Source organism: Lontra canadensis, unplaced genomic scaffold (assembly GCF_010015895.1).
Source record: "Lontra canadensis isolate GAN:19392208 unplaced genomic scaffold, GSC_riverotter_1.0 scaffold16, whole genome shotgun sequence".
Lineage (NCBI taxonomy): Eukaryota > Metazoa > Chordata > Mammalia > Carnivora > Mustelidae > Lontra > Lontra canadensis.
Window position 1 is genome coordinate 21,865,168 of NW_022631010.1, and position 20,087 is coordinate 21,885,254.

Here is a 20,087-nt window from a genome sequence, read left to right on the forward strand (position 1 = left end):
CATATCCCATATATAATGAAGCCACATTAGTAAAAGATTTCCTTTCAAACAGAGATGCCAATACTGGCCACTCTTCATCTTACACATGCAAAAATGTTTTTGTGATTTCTGGTGCATCAGCCTTAACCAGCATTTCTGGGCACTGGCTCCAGGTGAAGGTCCTGGGCTAGCTGTCTTCCTGAAGAGGGATGAGAATACACATACACACACACATGCATACGCTCACACACTCACAGTAGTTGTGAATCTGCAAGGGAGATAAATACCACCTTGACAGCAACCTGGTGGGTTGGAGCAACTTAGGGAAAGGACAGGCATCTAGGAACAGGAGGCTCAAACAGGGCCCATCATCTAAGAGGGGCACCTAGAATCCTTGTAAAGGACTGCAGAGAGTACTTGGTCCCCAACCTGAATGCTATAGCTGAGGGAAAAAAAAAGTCCAAAGAAATTAAGAGACCTGCCTACGACCTGTACCCACTCGTGGCAGCACCATAACTAGAACTCTCGGGTCCTGAACTAGAACTAGAACTAGAACTGGAACTCTATCCTGGTATTCTTTCCTGCCTGTACTTCTCAGAAATGGCTGAATCATCTATTTTCCTTCCCTACCCATATCTACCAGGGCCAAGTAAGGAGAGTCTGGAGGACATTAACATGTCTTTCACTTATAAAACTGACATTCTGGTTGAGGTGATAAGGAGGACTCAGCCTTCTCTTGTCTTAACTGCGCCGGGTCAAGGCTGCTTTGGCATGTCTGCCCTCTGGATGGACAGTCACTGGCTACGTGCTAACGTACCTGGAGATAAAAACCTACCTTCACAAATTCATAAAAGCAAATGTTTTGAATACCAAATTATATTTAGTTGCTGAAAAAAGCAACATGGATTCGCACTGTGATTTGGAAGCTTTAGGAACCCCTTTTCTGCAGAATAAGTTGGGCATTTAAACAAACCCTTTCGAGCCCTCAAGCTCTGCTCTATATGCAAGTCTCCCATGACAAAAAGCCCCCAGCAATCTGACAACAGTACATCTCTTTTTCATGATCAAAGACTACTGTGTCAATATTTACAGAGATGAACTTACTTTGAAAATAATTTCACAATGGAACCACGTTACCGAATACACAGGTATGTATGAATGTATGTATGTATGTATGTATGTATTTTAAAAGTTCAATAAAAAGCTCAAGAAGTGAACAGGCCCTCTCAGACGCGAGGGTTTTCTGTGCTCATACAGCACGCCCACACTTCTTGAACATACCATTTCACAAATGCTGTGTATTATTAAGAGGAGGCGGATTCTGCCAGGCACATAATTTGTATATTTAAGGGAGGTGTATGGAATGAAAAAGCGAAATATGTTAAATTTCAAAGGACTTGGAAGCAATGCTGCCTGTGAGCTTGTGTTACAAATAGCCCTACATTATTACATACGCTATTAATGAGGCTGAGTGAATGAAAGTACAATTTGAATATGCATGACTCTACCCAATGAGCAGGACTTTTGTGTACTGATGAGGTTTTTTTTTTCCCCCCTCCTAAAAAAGGATTAAAATTATTCTTAGAGAAGTATGGCTGCCCAGAGACCAGTAAAATAAATTTACTTAGACCAGAGTCATACTATATTCAGATGAAATATACAGGTGCTAAAAGAATGCCTTTAATCTACCTACAATTCGTGGAACTTGTGCATAATTCTGTCTTCCTCCAAAGGAATATTCCTCAACTTCAAGCAGCTGCGTCAATACAATTTCTAAGCAAAAATAATGATTTTGGTGGAGATCCCTAAAAGTAGGCAAGGTTAAATAAACCTTTTGAGTACAAAGCCTTTACTTCCACAGTGAGGAGCACTAGTTAAAAGACTGGGGAATGGGTAAATTATTGCACCAAATGGCTGAGAATTAATCTCTGCTGACTAGCTGTAATCTAACGAGGCGTCTGTGTCCCAGGGAGCCCGCAGCATGTCCCTGGCGGTATGTGCAGTGTGTCGAGTCTGCGTGGCACCCTTTGTCCTCGCTCACAGGCGGCCTTTCCCCTCATTGTCCATAATATCCTCATGCATCTGGGACGCGTGGAATGCATTCATACTAACAGACTTACCATTGTTTTCTCTCAGAAGCTTTGTTGAGCAAAGACTGCATCACGGTTACTGATAATTATATTGCTTAATTAATCAAGACAAAAAAAATTTGCAAATCATTGCCTGGTTGCCAAGCAGGGAGATAAAAAATGACAACAATACAAGCTGAAGCAATATAACAAAAGTAACAGCTATCTGATCAGAAATTCTTATATAATGAAGCTATTAATGCTAAATCGGTTAATGTTAACATTGCTCCAGGTGTCTCTACTTAGATGCAAACAAAAAGGCTAACATTATGGATATAAAAGGCCAAATGTTGCCATGGATTCTGTAACCTGATAGAGAGGACAGCCTTTTCATTTGATTAGGGAATGCAATTTAAATACCAGGGACTGAAGCCAAACAAACAGACTTTCCCTCCACAAGCCTCTTGCATTCACCCTGGGGTCAGTGGTTGGTGAACAAAAGGTCAGCCACACTTGCCCTGGAAATGTCTGGATTAATTTTATTACATTGTAATGGTTTGTACTTTAAATGTGGGGATAACACGAAATTTCCAGTTGGCTATTATTCTCTTCTTCCCTAAAGGGAAGGCTTTTGGATTGAAATATTCAGACAGTGATTTGCTCAATTCACCTCGTCAAAATTTATGACCAAATTTGTAAAACTTACATACATTTTCTAAAGAACTTTTGAAAAGGTACGTTAATACTTGTTTTCATGTGTTAGAAGTGTAATACCTTTTTAAAAAACCACTTTTTAAGAAAGTTAAAAGTGTGTCCCTTTTGACACTGTGAAGTGAATTGAAATACCTTTTATGTTCTTTATTTGCCACAAAAAATAATGGTGACATTTTTAGGATAGTAAGTGACATTTTAGAGGACCATGTTGAAAACGAACTAATAAAGCCAGTTAATCCATACTAAATAATAAAGAATCACATTTTGCATATTTGGAAGCTATAGGACACTAAATCTGTTGGTTGTCTAATATCAACATTTTCAGTTTAATTCTTAAAGTTAGTGTTCTTCCCAGACAAACACAAACATTATTAGTACTCAGAGCCATTTTCTTATACAAGAGTGAAAACTTTATACAAAAAGACATGAATCAAAGATAACACAAATATTTAGTGTGAAGAACTTGTGGCATCTTCACTCCCTGAATAGAAAAGAGGGTTCCCTTTATGTCAGGCTTTTCACCAGCCAGAGTGGGGCTTTTCTGAATTCAGGAGGTGACCCACACTGTGTCTAGTCCGAGAAATGATTTATTATTTATTCTATTTTCATAGTAGTGACTATAACTGAAAAATTACCAGCAATGGTAATAACAACAGCAGCAATTAACACTTAAACGGCTTTTATTCTGAGTCAGCCACTGTTTGAAGCACCTTTCACTTTTTTTTAATTTAATTTACTTTTATTTTTTACACTGTTCCAAAATTCTTTGTTTATGGACCACACCCAGTGCTCCATGGAATACATGCATAATACCTCCAAAATACCAACTACCTTTCACTTCTTAGCTCATTTAATCTGCATGACTTTAACACTTTTGATTATGCTATAAATCCCAGGAAATCTCAGTTACCTATTATTTTAAAGATCAAAATACAGAGTATGTAGAATGATAACTTTTAGTTCCTTCAAGAGAACAATTTGAAATGAAAATGAAGATCACACTTAATACCAACCTGGAGCACCAAGTCATTTTCTTGAGAAGTGACTTAACTATGCTAAATGTTTAATTAAAAATGTAAAAGCAGGGGCGCCTGGGTGGCTCAGTGGGTTAAAGCCTCTGCCTTCGGCTCAAGTCTTGATTCCAGGGTCCTGGGATCGAGCCCCACATCCAGCTCTCTGCTCAATGGGGAGCCTGCTTCCCTTCCTCTCTCTCTGCCTGCCTCTCTGCCTACTTGTAATCCCTGTCTGTCAAATAAATAAATAAAATCTTTAAAAAAAATGTAAAAGCAAACCCTTCTATTAATAATTCCAACACAAAAACAAATCCCTATGTAAAGCACCACTAAAATACCACTAAAGGCATGGCAAGGATCGAAAGTGCAGCCAACTGAGTACACAGCACATAACCATTGGATTGTTCCAGCCATTCCCATGATCAATACCAGTTGATGTGGCTACATTAATTCTGTGGCAAGGTGCTTCAATTGTTAAAAATCATCACATGGGCGGGCTGTGCTGCAGAGGCCTAGCTTTCTTCACGGCCATGCTCGCAATCCTTCAGGATTGACCCCCATTAACAGCAGTCAGAGGCTTGGTGAGCAGTGCCTGTCTGTCATGAAAGGTCGAATTCTACACCCACAGCCATCCACAAAATGCTAGATGTGACATGGGGCTCATTCAACTCTTATTATTATTAATCAATATGTCCCAAATTTAAAATTACCGTTTTTTAAAATTAAAAAAAAAATTAAATTCAAAAGATTTAAAATACCTTAAATATCTTCAAACTGTAATTCCCAAAGAGTCTAGACATAAAAATACAGAATTCTGTGCTCCTGAGGAAAGATACTCTAAAAATCCCAATTCATACTGAATTTCCATATGGCAGTTGTAATTCAGATATATGTGAGACATTCACCAGTTGGAAAAAAGTCCCCTTTAACATATTTATATCATTGTTTTTCAAAAACAGTGAATCATATGGTAAATGCTATATGAGTCAGAGTGATAATGTGGTGAAAACGTACCTCGGGTTTCTTCGTAATCGCGATAAAGAACATGTGATTCTTCACTGGGTAAATAATGATTGAAACGTCTCCGAAGGCGGTCGGGATAATTCCCCTGCGGTAGTCCCTGGAGTGTTCAGACCAGACGATGTGGACCTCGTCATTCCCCAAGTGACGGAGCTGCAATGGGCAATTGGCTCTTTATTAATCAGAGTGATAACAGCAATTTATGAGGGGTCATGGCTTACAAATTGAATTATAATACTCAGAGGCAAAAATATTTCACTACTAAAAAAAGGTACGATGCCACTGTCTTCTATGACGATTTGAAAAAAAGACAAACACGTGAAAATACCACTTACTTTCTATGGAAATACACTGGCACTGAGATGATGCGTATAAGCATGGCAGGTACATTATTGCTAGAAGTGGATGAGACCTTTTCAAGGATTTTTTAAAATTGAATTTTACTCCTGTATTAAAGCCTTATGCTTTATATTGCTGAGCATGTCTCCAAACAATTAACGACATGAGCCTTTCATTCCATATTACAATAGAGCTTCATAAAACTCTAAATTCAATGGTTATTAAGAAAAAATATGAATATGAGACCAAAAGCTACTATAACACAATTGTTACCAAATGTATAAAAACTCGATTTGTGACAAAGCTTTAAGAAAAAGTACATATAAAATTACCTTTAAGAATTACTTAAATTTAATAACAACAATAGTAACTAGCTTTCAGAGAGTGTGTCTTACTCTCCAGAAAGTATGTCCACATGTATTGGTTTGTTAAATCTTCCTACTAACTCTCTGAGGCAAATGATATCATCTTTGTGCTATTTGACAGGGAAGAGATGGGGCTCAGAAAGAGAAAGGCACCACCTGACAAGGTGTGCAAATAGCAAGAAGCAGAGCAGGCCTGGAAATCTGGGCTAGTGCCTCTAACTTAGTGCCATTTCTACTGCTCACAGCCATCAAAGTCGACAACAAAAGCCAGTTGTACCGTCACTGCTCAAATAGCGTACCCTGCTTTTTTGGGTCATTTTATAGACAAAGAGGCCATAAAATCCAAAAACAAGTCAGCGACCCCCAGGAGCTCTGAGGAGGGCTTAGCATGCCTCCAAGGAAGAGACTCTTTGAGACTTCTTCCTGGGCTGAGCTCTTTGGCCACAAGAACACCCTGTGTACTGACTGTGAATCCTGGGCTGGAGAAGGCCCTGCATGAAATTGTCTGATAAGCCTGAGACTGTGACTAAACAAACTAGATTATAAAGATTAAAATGTTGGCCAAAATTGAAGTTCTACAACCAGAAAGGCTGACTGGTGAAGGCCTCTGACTCCTACTGAAAGTCTGAGGTTTGGTTCTCTCACATGCTGCAGAAGAATGCTATCTACCATCACTTGGGGAAGCATTTCTTGCTTCCTAGCTTATTTAATAGATGAACCCCAATAATGACTAAATTCAGAGGCACTATTAATAAAATAGCGATGCTGCACCAAAGGTAATGTAGTTTTGTATTAAAATTAAAAAAAAACAAAAAAGATGCTCTGGAGTACCATGTATTTAAAACACATTAGTATAAAGCAAATTTTCCTTACACACTATTTGACCACAAAAGAAAACTGTGAGATGACCCCAACATGGCCTCTTTTCCATTTACAAGGTTACAAAGGAAGTTGGTTTGCTGCAATGCTTTCCTGCTCTTCACTCTTCCGTGCTTCTGGGAATGACTATTTGAGTCAATTTTTAAAAACTGACCTTTGTACTACAGTGAGGTACAGGTGCAATTACAGGTAACCCCTATGAGAGGGGCACGTGATTCAGCTGTGTCTGAGCTTGGGCCCTGGGATAAACACAACTGTGGGTGTTGAGCACAAGTCCTGATGATCTAGAACAATTTAACAGCATCTACAACTTTCTAAATGTAAAGTTACCCAGTATATCTTTCTTCTTCTTCCCCCATCACATATAAAGGCGAAAAGGGTAGCAGGCAAAAGGTACAGTCAAGCCATCGCCACCCATAAATAGTTAAAAGAAAAAGAAAGACACCAAATTCTCATAGCAAGACTGAATGTCTCTCTATATTCCTCTATTTCCACCTCTCTTTCTTTTCTCTTTCTTTTTTAATAAAACATGCCAGGATCTTGCAACACACTCCTGAAATTCATTCGTTTTGGAGTGAAAACATAGCATTACCAGCAACACAATAAAGGCAGGTTTTCAAGGGAAATAGGAATTGTATCAAATTGAAACGTTGTGGGGGTGGGAGGTGGGGTGGGGGGAATTTAGCCTAGCAGAAGAAAATTGTGACAGTACGGCTGCCATCACCCTGTCAAGAGAGGCAAACTGCCAGGTGGTTTTGTTGTGCCCCTTGACATAATGCCGGCACAAGAGTCGCAATGGGAACAACACACCTACTAAACACCCTTCAAATGTGGGGCTACCACCTAATGCCAGCACCCTAAAACCTGTGATGGCTCCTTTCAACCCAGAAGCATAAGTTGCTCAAGGCATTTGCTCTGAGGTAATACAGTGATTACTGAAATTTCCAGTTACTTTCCCTTTCCTCAATTAGGTTCCTCAATTATATAATCCACATAAGTCTCTCCTAATTCTGTTTGGGCTGTGTTCTCAGAACCATAGCAAGGGAGAATAGTATCACACTGACAGACCTGTCCTCCCAGTGTGGCATTTCTTTAATTAAGGAAAAGCTATTTCTGTGTGGTAATAATACAATTTTCATCATCTCAAAGCTGCTTTCAATATCATGTGCTCCAGATCTCTGGACAAGTCACAGTTTAATTGGCTAACTCACAAAACTAAGAGCTAAGGCCACAGGACCCACTGACTAGTAGATCTGAGCAAAGAGCAAAAACATGCCCTCTTCTGCCTCAGACAAGAACACAGGCAGGTGAAACAAGTAAGCTAACCCAGCCGTGTCAGAATAGGAAGGAATACTCTGGAAGCTTCAATGTGTTGGTCAATGTAAAGGGGATTTCACGACAGAGATGTCATTTTGTGAGTTCTGGAGAATTCTGAACAGAGGGCCCCCTATCTAAAATCCACCAGTGAGTCTGTTGCGTGCGCACAAGCGAAGCTGGTATGACTCATGTGTATTCTGGGAGAGACTGATGAGTCTCGTCCTGGGACGGAGCTGTCACTCATGCCCACTACTGCTTCAGTTGCACAACAGGCTCCAGAATGCACGGATGCTTAACAGGCTCAGAACAAATGCTCGCTTCTTCAGTCTTAAGAAATCAACCCCATGTCCTGCCACTTCTTGTCCTGACAGAGTTTCAAAGTCCCTCCGCCTGGGCCATTCTGCCTGCTGCTGCCAGGCGGCACGCACTGGTGACACTGGTCATGGTACACACCTAATAGGCTGACCTCCTTTCCCGACTAATTGCATTACATCGCCAGCTGGCTCCAGAAGGAGTCGTCTGTTTGATTGAAGAATTCCTGCTCTCAGTAGGCCCGGCTGCTACTTTTACTAAGTAACAGTCAGGCCTGACATCCCCATTGTTCAGCTGACAGTGTGCCCATCCTAAAATCTAAGTTTTATTTGTAAATTAACCAAGAAACTTCCTGCCAGAACAGTGCTGCCTGGAGACTGATAATGTGGGTCTTTCATCCCTTTTCACTCGTACTGTATCACTGCCAATTTGTTTTTTATGCGGCTGGCCAGCCTGAGGCTAGAGAAGCCTTGTAAGACATAAGTGCAATTATCGTCCTGGAGTCAAATGAATTGGACAAATCCAATAGCACAGCTCTGTCCCCACTCTGCAAAGCCCTACAGCAGTTAGATTAGCTGTGAAAAATCTAATCTAGCTAGAGCTAACAAATTTCTGCAGCGAAGCATCAAGAGTTCAGTATGGGGTTGCAACCGGATTGTGGAAGTGAAAAAGTGCCCCCATGACAGGGGCAGAAGAGAGCATGAATCACTTGAGAATTTTGCAGCTCATTTTTAAGCTGTTAGGGACAATTTAGTTAGACTAAGACAAGGAACTGTGGGCTGCTGTTACTGTGACGGATTTTTAGTCTGGCTGTGAGACATCCTGATGAAGAGAGTTTGTCTCTAATGATGCTAAATCTCAGAGCTGCAAAAGGTATCAGCTGAATTTTGATTATTACAGTAGGGAATCTTTCAACCAGGCCAAGCCTTGCAACATTATTTATGGCAAGGCGTTTTATCAAGAAAACATGATGTCTTTTCGCGAAAGAAAAAAAAAAAAAGAAGAGAAAAAGGAAGAGAGGAAAAAAATAAAAGAATCCTACCTACGAAATAATTTAAAAAAAATATTTTAAATAAACCTATTAACAAAATAGTTCTCAGTCATAAAAAAGTCATAGAATATGGCAACACATTTGCGGATTAGCAGCAATTTACAAGGCACTGCAAGTATAAAGGATATGGAAGCCCTGCCTAAGGTCCTGGTAATCTGAAACAGAGCAGGGTCCCCCCTTCAATAAGAATATCGCCACCAGGGTGGCCATTAAAACCTAAGACATGGAGGCAGCTCCTCCATGCCTGAGGGAGGCAGCACATGGCCGTCGTGCTCTGCACATCCCAGACACTAAGTCACTGTGAATGTTGTCTGTGATTGTGCTGTGACCCAAGTTCTGAGGTTTTATGAATACCACCGCCCACGATATAGGTGGTCTAGACATCTGGAGCTGTAGTGATGAAAAAGCAAAACTGCAGAGAGAAGAGATGAGGTGGTAACAGTGGGGCCCATTGGCCAATATCAGTCACTCCTAATGCGGCAAGAGAAAAAAGATTCAATTAGACCAATGGGCAATGACGAGGGCTGATGTTAGAGATCCTACACCAGGCACCATGCTAAGCAGTTGTATGAGCATTATCCATTACTTCGCAACAACCCTGTAACTGTTTTCAATCTCGTTTAGTAGATGGGGAAACTGAGGCATGGACTACTAACAGTTGAGCTCACATCTGCCTGTCTTTAGAACCTGGCTATAACCACCACACTTAATCCTTTAATGGATTTTTTAGTTCCTGAATGAGCTATTTTCCCATCCACTGAGGTGCTGCTGTAGTTTTCTTGCATCCTTGTAGGAAGTGAGTGGGTGTGAGGTAGGGATTCCAGGCTCACTCTGCCACCCACTAGAGCAGGCTAGCTGCCGTTTCATCTGGAAACTCAGAGAAATGGGTCAGACTTCTAGGCTTCTTTTCCAGACTAGGATTCCTCTTCTTTTAAGGTGCTCCTCACCTCTAATAGAGGGTCGCCTGAAGTAAACATCTTGCAGGTTTGAAAGTTCAGGGCCATGTACCCCTGGGGAGTTCCTCAGAGATGGAGGACGTTTCCTCTCAATTCTAGAGAAAACTGCCTCCTGGGCCCAAGTTGGAAGAGAAACAAGGTCAGTGCCAAAGGTGGGACCCCTAGGCAGGAGCACACCTGTACTTGTGATTTTCACAGATACTGCCCAATTGCCCCCAGCAAGACTGGGAGGTGCCTACTTTCTCGGCAATCTGTCAGGACAGAGTCCTTGCATCTTAAGACCTTTGCCAACCTGAGAGGTCAACAATGCTATTTTCTGTCAGTTAACAGTCAGATGAAGGAAGATCCAAAATTAACAACATTTAAGAACCTTCCTTTTCCTATATCTTAATCTCAGGATTTAAGACTCAAACTTTTCACTTACTTCTTTGTCTAGTTTTGCCAAGTTAGATATTTCAGATTAATTACAACTGTAGCTTGAGAAGAAATACACTGAAATTGCACCCAGAGGAAATCAGTCTTGGTGCATGTCATGCCAAGGGCTTTGACTGGACTACAAGAGTCTTACCTATAAACCATGGTAGCTAAGAATGGTCCTCAATCCTCAAAGAGGCTTCTTACCTTTTTGGTGAGTGAATCATCTGAGTCTGATGGCATCCGAGTTGAAACGTGGAAAATCACTTCCACAGTCGAGGTAGCATAGTAAGGGGCAGTCTGCCCTGTGCTGCCATTGCGCTGAAGTCCGCCCATGAACCCACAGTGGGTTGAGAGATCCACCTGACGCAGGTAACAAAGAGGGAAGAGTGAGGGTCAACCCTAAATTGTCCTCATTCACCAAGCAAAAATGTCCTTTCTTTTAAAGAAATATAATTATTTTCACTTTGATTTTTGATAACAAACAAATATAATACCAAATTAGACAAAATCAAAACATTAAAGAAACCTTCACAATGGGGATGCCTAGGTAGCTCAGCTGTTTAAGCCACTGCCTTCAGCTCAGGTCATGATCACGGAGTCCTGGGATAGAGCCCTGTATTGGGTTTCCCCTGCTTTGCAGGAAGCCTGCTTCTCCCTCTACCTCTGCTTCTCCCCCTGCTTGTGTTCTCTCCTTCTCTATGTCAAATAAATGAATAATATCTTAAAAAAAAAAAAAAAAAAAGAAACCGTTACAATGAAAGTGCTCCAAAATCCTATCAACCTAAGAAAGGCACCATCACAAATTTGATGCACATTTCTCTAGCTTTTTTCCATCTTATACATACAAACATATGAATACGTGTGTATGTATGTGTATTTATATGTGTTTATGTACACACACATACACACACACAGAGTTTCCCTATTGATGGATTTGTGGGATTTTCTGCTTTCTCAAACAGTGCTGGTATGATCAAATCACAAGGAGCATTCAAAGGAATGTTTTGGTAGGATGTTTTATCAAAGATTACAAATGTTTTAAAATTTTAAAAGCCACGGGGCACCTGGGTGGCTCAGGTCATGAGCCCAGAGTCCTGGGATTGAGGCTCACATCAGGCTCTCTGCTCAGCAGGGAGCCTGCTTCCTCCTCTCTCTCCGCCTGCCTCTCTGCCTAAATAAATATATAAAATCTTAAAAAAAAAAAAATTAACAGCCATTGCTAAACTATGCTTCAAAGGGGTTGTTTTGATTTATACCACTACTACAAGTCTGGGAGTTATCATTCTTTTATTATTATTATTCTTTTTCAAGTTACGGTGTGAATAATCACTTCTTAGTCATTGCCTAGGACCCACACCCTCTTTATTAAATTTAACTTTTCATGAACTAGTATTCTTTCAGTAAAGCATCTGTTGTAATACAACTGAAAAAAAAGCAATAGAAGGATCTCTTCTGTGCCAAATATGATCAATATATACACTAAATTAATGTTCTAGTCTTTTCTTAAAACTCCAGTTAAGAATGTGTTGGTTTAAAAAGTATATTGGTTAAAATGATAAAGTATATTCTACAATAAATAAAAAGTCACTTCATTAGTAAGAAGGACAACTTATTGGAGTACAGTTAACTCTTTCAGACTAAAATCTACTTGACATTTTATAAAGTACATGGTCTTAACCTTGATGTAGGGTTCTCCTGTCCCCATCTTCATATCAGCTTCCTTGTTAACATTTAACTCTCAGACACAAGTCTTATTTATGTATCTAGAAAGTTTCCCACAGCACAGATAACCAAGAAACCAAAACAAAAGTAAGGAAAAGTAAGGAAACTATTTCAGATATGGTGATTTCCATTATAACTACTCTGAGTTCTTTTGGATTCTGGAGATGTAATTTCCTTTAGATTTATGTTCCAAGAGACAGATAGGTGTGTGTGCAGGCACACTTGCGTATAAATGTATATGTCTGTCTGTCAGACTATTATTCAGCAGAGAAAAAGTGAATTCTTTCAGTATCAGTCATCCTGGGATCTCCCTTAGGGAAAGAGGTTGGCTGAAAAACCATAATGGCTACTCTATTCAATTTTCATGACAATTTTTGACTTCATCCAGCTCTTTCTTCATATTTTTCACCCACCAAGTCACTTTTTTCTTCTCCAATCTCCATACTGCAGCTAAAACCAATGCTTCTCTGCCCATATTTATCTTCTCTTCCCATATACTGTCTATGGCTGGGTGAGTCGATTTGACTACTCGGTTTGGAGAAAAAGCAGATGAAATAACATTAAAGGAAAAGTTAAGGGAAACAAAAGTTCATGTATGAAGTACTGAAAAGCAACTAACAGAAGATGCCAAATTCAATACATTCATCAACTCTATAACACTATCTGTACTAGATTTGAATGTAAAACCTTGTATGATTGATGTTCAGTTTATATACATCCTTAAATAGTACTGGTCAATAAATAGCTCCCAAATGAAATGAATTACCTCCCATCCAAGTCCGGCAACAAAGTCTTCATATGCTTGGCTTCCTCTTTCATTGGAGAGGATTGAACACTTGTCTTCTTGACCTTCAGCAATGTAAAACACCGCAATTTTGTGCGTTTCACGGCTATAAATTTTTCAATTTAAAGGAGTTAGAATTCTCATATTTAAAATTTTATTTCACCGCAGCTACCAGCGTGACTCCTAATACAGAGCTTTACATTTACGGAGAATTTACTAGGGGTCAGTCACTGTTCTGACAAGGTTCGACACATGGTCTCATTCACTCTTTGCAAACACTCTAAAGAGACAATTATCATCACTTCCGTTGTAGAGGTGGTTGAAAGGAGGCACAGAAAATTAAACAAAAAGCACACAGCAAGTGGGAGGCCAGGAATTGAAGCAGGGCAATATGGTTCTTGAGATCACTCTCAGAACATGTGACATATTTAACAGCATGTTAGAACACATTATTGGACAAACTCTCTACATTTTTGGTGTAAAAAAAAATATATGTGAAAGCGTTTCACATAGATACCAGTTGAGACTAGGTCTATGTGACTGCCTGTATTTCACTTAACACACTTTGAAAAAAGGATACTAGATAGCTCCCTGACTGGAACTGTACCATTCATCCACTTCCTCCATGATGGATTTTGGGTGCTTTGCTGTTAAATCAAGTTAACATGATCTGTACTCTGAGGACAGGAGTCCTGCCTTTTTGCCTTTTGTATATGTACCCTGGTCCTTGGCATATAATAGCTGCTCAGTTAAATCTCTGTTGACAAGAGACCCGATGCTATATATAAATAGATCAATAACCAATTTCTACAAATTATACCCTAAAGTGTCGAAATAACTAGACTTTTTTACCTGGCAATTTGGTGATAGTTTAGAGATGAAGGCACTGTGCTAATTCAGAGCTTTCATCAAGAACCACTCATTCTGTGGCCCCATCATCCAAGTTTTATTCAAGTCTCTATTTTTTTAAATTTTGGATTATCGCCAGCAGAGTTCTACCTTCCTTATTATTTTTGCATTGCATCCTGAAAAATCTCATAGGAAAAACCACCAAGTGTCAAACATAAAGAAATGTTTCTACAGTCTTAATTGTTCAACATCTTAGCATTGTAATCTGATTAGACACCTATACTAGTAGAATTTGGGCTCTATATTTTAACATATTTGCAAATATTTCCTTCCGTAGGACTTATGTTTTTACTTAATAAGCAGAATGAAATGAAACTGAACTAAAAAGTCATAAAAATAAGTCAAGGATTCATTTCTCCCATAGTTCATGAGTAAAATTAGAAAATACAGAAAGGAAAGAGAAGAATAAAAATTCACTTATGCTCTTTGCTTCTATGTTGAAATTGCAACTGTTAGGATTTTAAGATGCATTTTCATATGCAAAAGTGAGAAGTTACTACACCTTGTTTTGCAACTGATAATTTTAACTTAAAATATTTGTGAACACTTTTTTTACTGTATAAAATATGCATAACATAAAAGTCACCATGTAAACCATTTTTGAGTGGGAACACTTTTATACCATGTGTTTGTATGACAAAGTTATTAATGGTTGTGTAACGTTCCAGTATATGAATACACCTTATCCCAAATCCTTATCATTGGACCTTTAAGTTGCTTCCAGTTTTAAAGACACTATAACATTATCTTTGATATGTCCTTTGAATACATTCATAGAAAAAGAATCTTGGTCATTGCCTACTTTTAAGGCTTTTGATGAGCGCTATCCTGCTACCTCTGGAGAAAGTGGACATCCTGAATGCTCTGACTGGCATGGCACAAGCACACAGTTGGGGGCGCCTCTCTTAATGCGAACCTACCACTGCTGCGAGAAGAGGGAGGTTTTGTGGTGACTGATCCAGGGGACTGATGCTCTAGAGTAGAGACCACGTGCTCTCAGACTGTCAGAAAGCTTGTCCTCATGCAGTACAGAGCCCTGAAACTACCACACCATTTATTCCCTGAGTGACAGGCAGGACACACCCACTAGAATCTGACTAGCTTATTCTCAGAGCTATAATCATTTGGGGGCTCAGATGATGACAGAGATCATGACTTATGACCTGAAAGACTGTCTTTTTCAACAAAAGGAAAAAAAGTATAGTCACTCAATTCCTTTCTGTAACTCTCTCTGTATATTCAAAAGTCCTCAGCATGTGATTATTCTCTGTTCTATACATATAACAAGACCATCTCAGGTTTATCTGAAACATTTTTGTTGACTCTCCTCAAAGTCCAAGCTTTTTATCTTGTAGTTGCTTGCAGGTCCTCGAGTCCTCATTAACTCAACATGGGAGCACAAGAGCTAAGCCCCAGTGACTGCCTGACTGATGTAGGTATAAGGAAAGGTGACCTTTAGCTGTAAACATTCATCAAATTTCACATCCTCCAAAATGTTAGCACCACAGAGAGCCTGCCAGGATCAGACGCTGTGTCTGGTCTTATTAGAGCCAGGCTTTTGAAATGATAATTAGCAACAGCACTTCATATCCATAAGCTGCACCACCAATGCATGAAGGAGCAGGTAATTCAGGAACGCAGGCACATAAAATCAACATTTCCTCTTCCTCATTAGAATGCATTTTTTCTTTCTTATTAGGAATAGACCAAAATAGCTCAGTTTCCTTGTGCTGTCACATTACAAAGCCAAACAAAGAAAAAAAAAAACATGATTTTAACTTTCACTTTACCATGTGGTGACAAGAAGTATTAATATTTAAAAGAGGAGCCCACTGTAATTTGCATGTGCATTCATGACACCTTTTACATCTTCACTATCTTCACGGTATATAGATAATAGTTCCCACGCAGTCTCTACTTTTCCTAAGAACACGCTAAGCAGGAACTATGCCTTGACAGCAGGGAGATAAACTGGTATCAGAAATAAACACAGCCACCCTAACCAGAAGTTGAGGGACAAGGTATATTCTTACCTGTTAACTAACCAATACATGGGACTGTCTAGATTTCTCATACCTAGAGTCCCCAACTTATTTCCATTTTTTTTTTTCCAAAAAGAACCTCAAACACACCCTGTACTATTAACAAAGTAAACTGATACCTTTTTTTAGATATTAAGAAGATACTAAATCCAGGAGTTTGGATTTTAAGCAAAGGTTAATTAAGGGACAGAAGATTTGCTGATCAGCTCTCCAAAGCTATATTTTACTGCAACAGCACCCCAGGGAGCTCATCCAATTGTACCTCATGCAACTAAAGTGCATTAACACTCAAATTGGCCACAAATTAAAAGATACCGATGTATTCACTTAATACTAGGAAGCATGGAATAATTCAGCATATGCTTGAAAAGCTGAGTTTGGAGCCCAAGTGACTGCTTGTTTAATACTGGAGGACAAGAGGTACAGAGAAGTGAACCCCTGAGTCCTTCTCAAGAAACCCCTCACAGAGTTTCCACAGAGAATTTGGTCTCTATGCCTCTAGAGAAAAAGAAGCATAACAACAATTGGGAAACTGAATATGATGAAGGGCAATGTGAGGAATAATGGCTTCAGGTTTTTCATCTGTAATGAGATACCTAATGATATTCTATGGGGAATAAGAGAGGAACAAAAAGCTATTTTTTAGAAAATAAGTTTTTTAAAAACTAAAACTAAACAAGCAGTTTATTCAAGACTTTGAAGCACCTGTTATGTACAAAGCACTACACTTACTATTGCCTGAGATGTTTTTGGAAGCACACATTTCCCCCAAATCAAAAACTGGTCCTGAGTTCATCTGTAGAATTGCTTCTAAGATTGTACAGATAAGGAGCACACCTGAGATTTGACCAGCTTTGAGAAGAAGCCTCACTACTAGGAAATTACTAACTGAAACACACTGGTTTTAAGCTTACTCACATTATAGAGCAGAGACTGCAGCCAGTGCATTGGGACACAACCTGGGTTATGAAGTCAGACTTGCTGGTTCAAACAACATGGTTATGTGTGAGCACAGGTAGGTGTCTGAGCCTGGTAAGCCTCTGTTCCTCATTGGAGAAAGAGGAATTTAATCTCTACAGAAATTAAATGAGAATGAATGTCCACTGGCTGCCACATGAAAAGGTCCTCAACCAAAGACAGATTAGATGGGAGCAATGACTTCTTCTCAGCATAGTAAGCATGTAAGCTTACTCCTCAAGGGGGAAAACACCAAAGGTATGGCATGTGCAGATGTTACCAGATTCTGATTATAGAATGACCTTTGGGTGTCTCTGCAGGTGTATTCATTCCTGCAGCTCTGTCATCCAAGCACACATACTCATAGGCAGGAAGGAAGTAGAATGATATACTTTCACATACCACTGACGGGAGTCCAGATTTTTTAGCTCTCTCAATAGTTTGGAATTTTTCTTCAACAGATGGAAATTTTTTCTATTAAAAAAAGAGATGGAAGAAAAGATGTATAATCACAGATCAATTCTTCCCTTTCCAATCAATCAACAAACCTACCTACTATACCCATACCCTTCCTACTATACCTCTATACCCATCCATAACCCTCTTCATTCATGAAAGATTTATGATCTGAGCCCACAGAATGAGCTCCATTCTCCTTAAGACATTTGAAGGCATCAAAATTCCATGACACCCCATCACTATCCATTGACACTGGATGCTCGGAGGTGAATAAGTGTGTCACTGATGTGTGTGTGCCTGTCTGTGCCTTTTTTCACTATCAGCTCTGCTGTGAATCCCTTTTCCCCATCTCTATCCTTAGAAACCCCACTCCACTGTCAGGATCCAGTTCAAGACCAGCTCTTTCACAAAGCCTTCCCTTACCATCCCACACTTTGCACTGGATTAACTGTTCCTCTTGGACCCCCATGTCATGCTATCTTTCATCAGAGTTGTGCCAAGTCTACCTCCTTCACCAGACCTCAGGTGAGATGGTGGCTTATTCATCTTTGGAGTCCATTTGCATCTTTTGTGACAACAGAAGCAATAATGGACAGAGCAGTAATTAACACACACACACACAGTCACACAGAAAATGTCTGATACTCTTTAAAATATAAGAGATGTCTGAAATTCAGTATGTGCCTCAGTAGAGCACAATTAGTTCCACTTGTAGCTTTAACTTAGCAGCAGAAAATAGACTGTAAACGTAGAAAGAAAAATCTCCATTTCTATTCTCTGCTTCCCAAACCCAAACTGAGAACAAGAACAAACACACAAAAATAATGATAAAATAGGTGAAGGTCTAGAGAGGATTGTTACCTTCTGTCCCAAGAATTCATCCCCAAGTCATTGAGCAACAACCTGCAGAAATAAAAGGGTCCTCGTGGCTCTACTGGTGAGGGCTGCTCCTGGCTGGTGATCTTCATGGCTGAGTCAGAGTTACACCTCTGGATGTAGTTGTCTTCTTGGGCATTCTGGCGCAAAATGACCTCAGTGATTTCCTTCTCCTGGTCACGGTTCATTCCCCGTGGGGGTGGGGAGGGCTCATTTAGATTTAGCTGTGATGGTAAAAGGCATTCGGGACTTGTGTGGCCAATGTTTTCAAGTAATTTGTCGAGGACATCATCTCCCTCCTCAATTTGAGAAAAATCCTTCTGAGCTCCCAAAGCTTGAGGATGCCAGCCCGAAATCAGAAATGCAGGACTTCTACTGCTGGGTGCTAAGCAGCCTTCCAATGGTCCATACAAAACCTTCCCGTCCCAAGAGTACTTCCCTGAGATATCCCGCACGATTACTCTGACATCTGACAAGGCACCCCCCCGTGAGCCGCCTGCTGGCCCTTCTGAGGGTGTCTGAAGGTAGGAGATGAGGGTGCTGTCATTCAGCACAAAGAGCTGAAGGTTTGGGCTCCGGAACACCTCGGAAGACAGCTCGGGGGCCTCGGCGTGTGCATTGTCATGGTTCTCACTGACCAGGCTGTGTAGAACAGCGGGACCCCCACACAGCGGGAAGTGTCCCAGGTGGTTCACCAGGTGGGCCATCACCATGCGGGCAGTCAGGGGGATCAGCTCCAAACTCCTCCTTTTCCGCTCTGTGAGCCGGGATAAGGGAACATAGCAGACAATGGGAAAGGAAGGTCAAAATCTGTACTCGGAATGTTGGATTTGTTTTAGTCTGGGCATTTTTTTCATCTATTTTCTTTTTTGACACTAATTCTATGTGAATTAAAAGTACAATTTATATAGATTGCTAGAAATAAGTCAATCAGAGAAAGACAATTATCATATAAACTGATATGTGGAATAAGAAACAAGGCAGAAGATCGTAGGGGAAGAGAGGAAAAAATGAAACAAGACAAAACCAGACAGGGAGACAAACTATAAGAGACTCTTAATCTCAGGAAACAAACTGCAGGTGCTGGAGGGGAGGGGAGTGGGGGGGATGGGGTATCTGGGTGATGGACAATGGGGAGGGTATGTGCTATTGTGGAGTGATGGGTGTAAGACTGATGAATCACAGACCTGTACCCCTGAAATAAATAATACAATATATGTTCATTTTAAAAAATAAATAAACAAACAAGCAAATAAATACATTGCTAAAAGAACCAACTTCCATGAAGATCTCATTCTAGGGACACTTAAAAATCTGTAGATACAGCAATAAACCAGAGAATTTCCCTCTCCTGAAAGAGCTGATGGTTCAGGGAGTTCTGGGAGGTGCAACCTGCAGCTGGAGAGGATCTGGTGGGAAAGGTGGTGGGTTGGAGGTCTAGGTCACAGAGGTTACTCCACTACCTTCACCAGGGTAAAGGCAGATGATGATAAAATGAATCAAGCTTGTGATGTCGTGGATGGATTTGACGAAATCTGCTTTAAGATCTTGTGACAATTTATGTTTTGTTGCTTGGGCATTTTAAATATTTAATGGAATCTGATTCATTAATTAACTCACAGAAATAGAAGGTTTTAACTGAATTTGCAGTTGATGATTAAAGGCCTAAGAGCAAGTGACTTACAAAATGTTTAAGGCTTCAAAAGTGTAGGAAGACTGACATTAGAATGTGAAGGTGGGCTCTGTGAAATGCTGGAGGGGTAAAGGAAGAAGCAGAGAAAACAATTGGTAAGCATGGAGGGAAACAATCACTTAAGTTTCAGAGTGGTCAGAGAAATTGTAATTTGCCAAGGTTAGAAAAGAACTGTGTATTATCGAAGAACAACTGAAAATGAACTCTTCTAATT

The 20,087-nt window shown here is 40.1% G+C and overlaps 1 protein-coding gene across 9 annotated transcripts in view; it reads right to left on the reverse strand.

Moving 5' to 3' along the window:
* RALGAPA2 (Ral GTPase activating protein catalytic subunit alpha 2) overlaps positions 1-20,087 on the reverse strand; it is a 311,877-nt gene that overhangs the window by 94,982 nt on the left and 196,808 nt on the right. For all 9 annotated transcript variants that reach the window (XM_032859300.1, XM_032859299.1, XM_032859298.1 and 6 more), the window contains 5 exons: positions 18,166-18,937; positions 17,248-17,319; positions 12,920-13,043; positions 10,636-10,791; positions 4,790-4,948 (listed from right to left, as the gene is read on the reverse strand). In XM_032859300.1, coding sequence (XP_032715191.1) covers positions 4,790-4,948; positions 10,636-10,791; positions 12,920-13,043; positions 17,248-17,319; positions 18,166-18,937 — 1,283 coding nt within the window. The remainder of the gene's footprint in view (positions 1-4,789; positions 4,949-10,635; positions 10,792-12,919; positions 13,044-17,247; positions 17,320-18,165; positions 18,938-20,087) is intronic.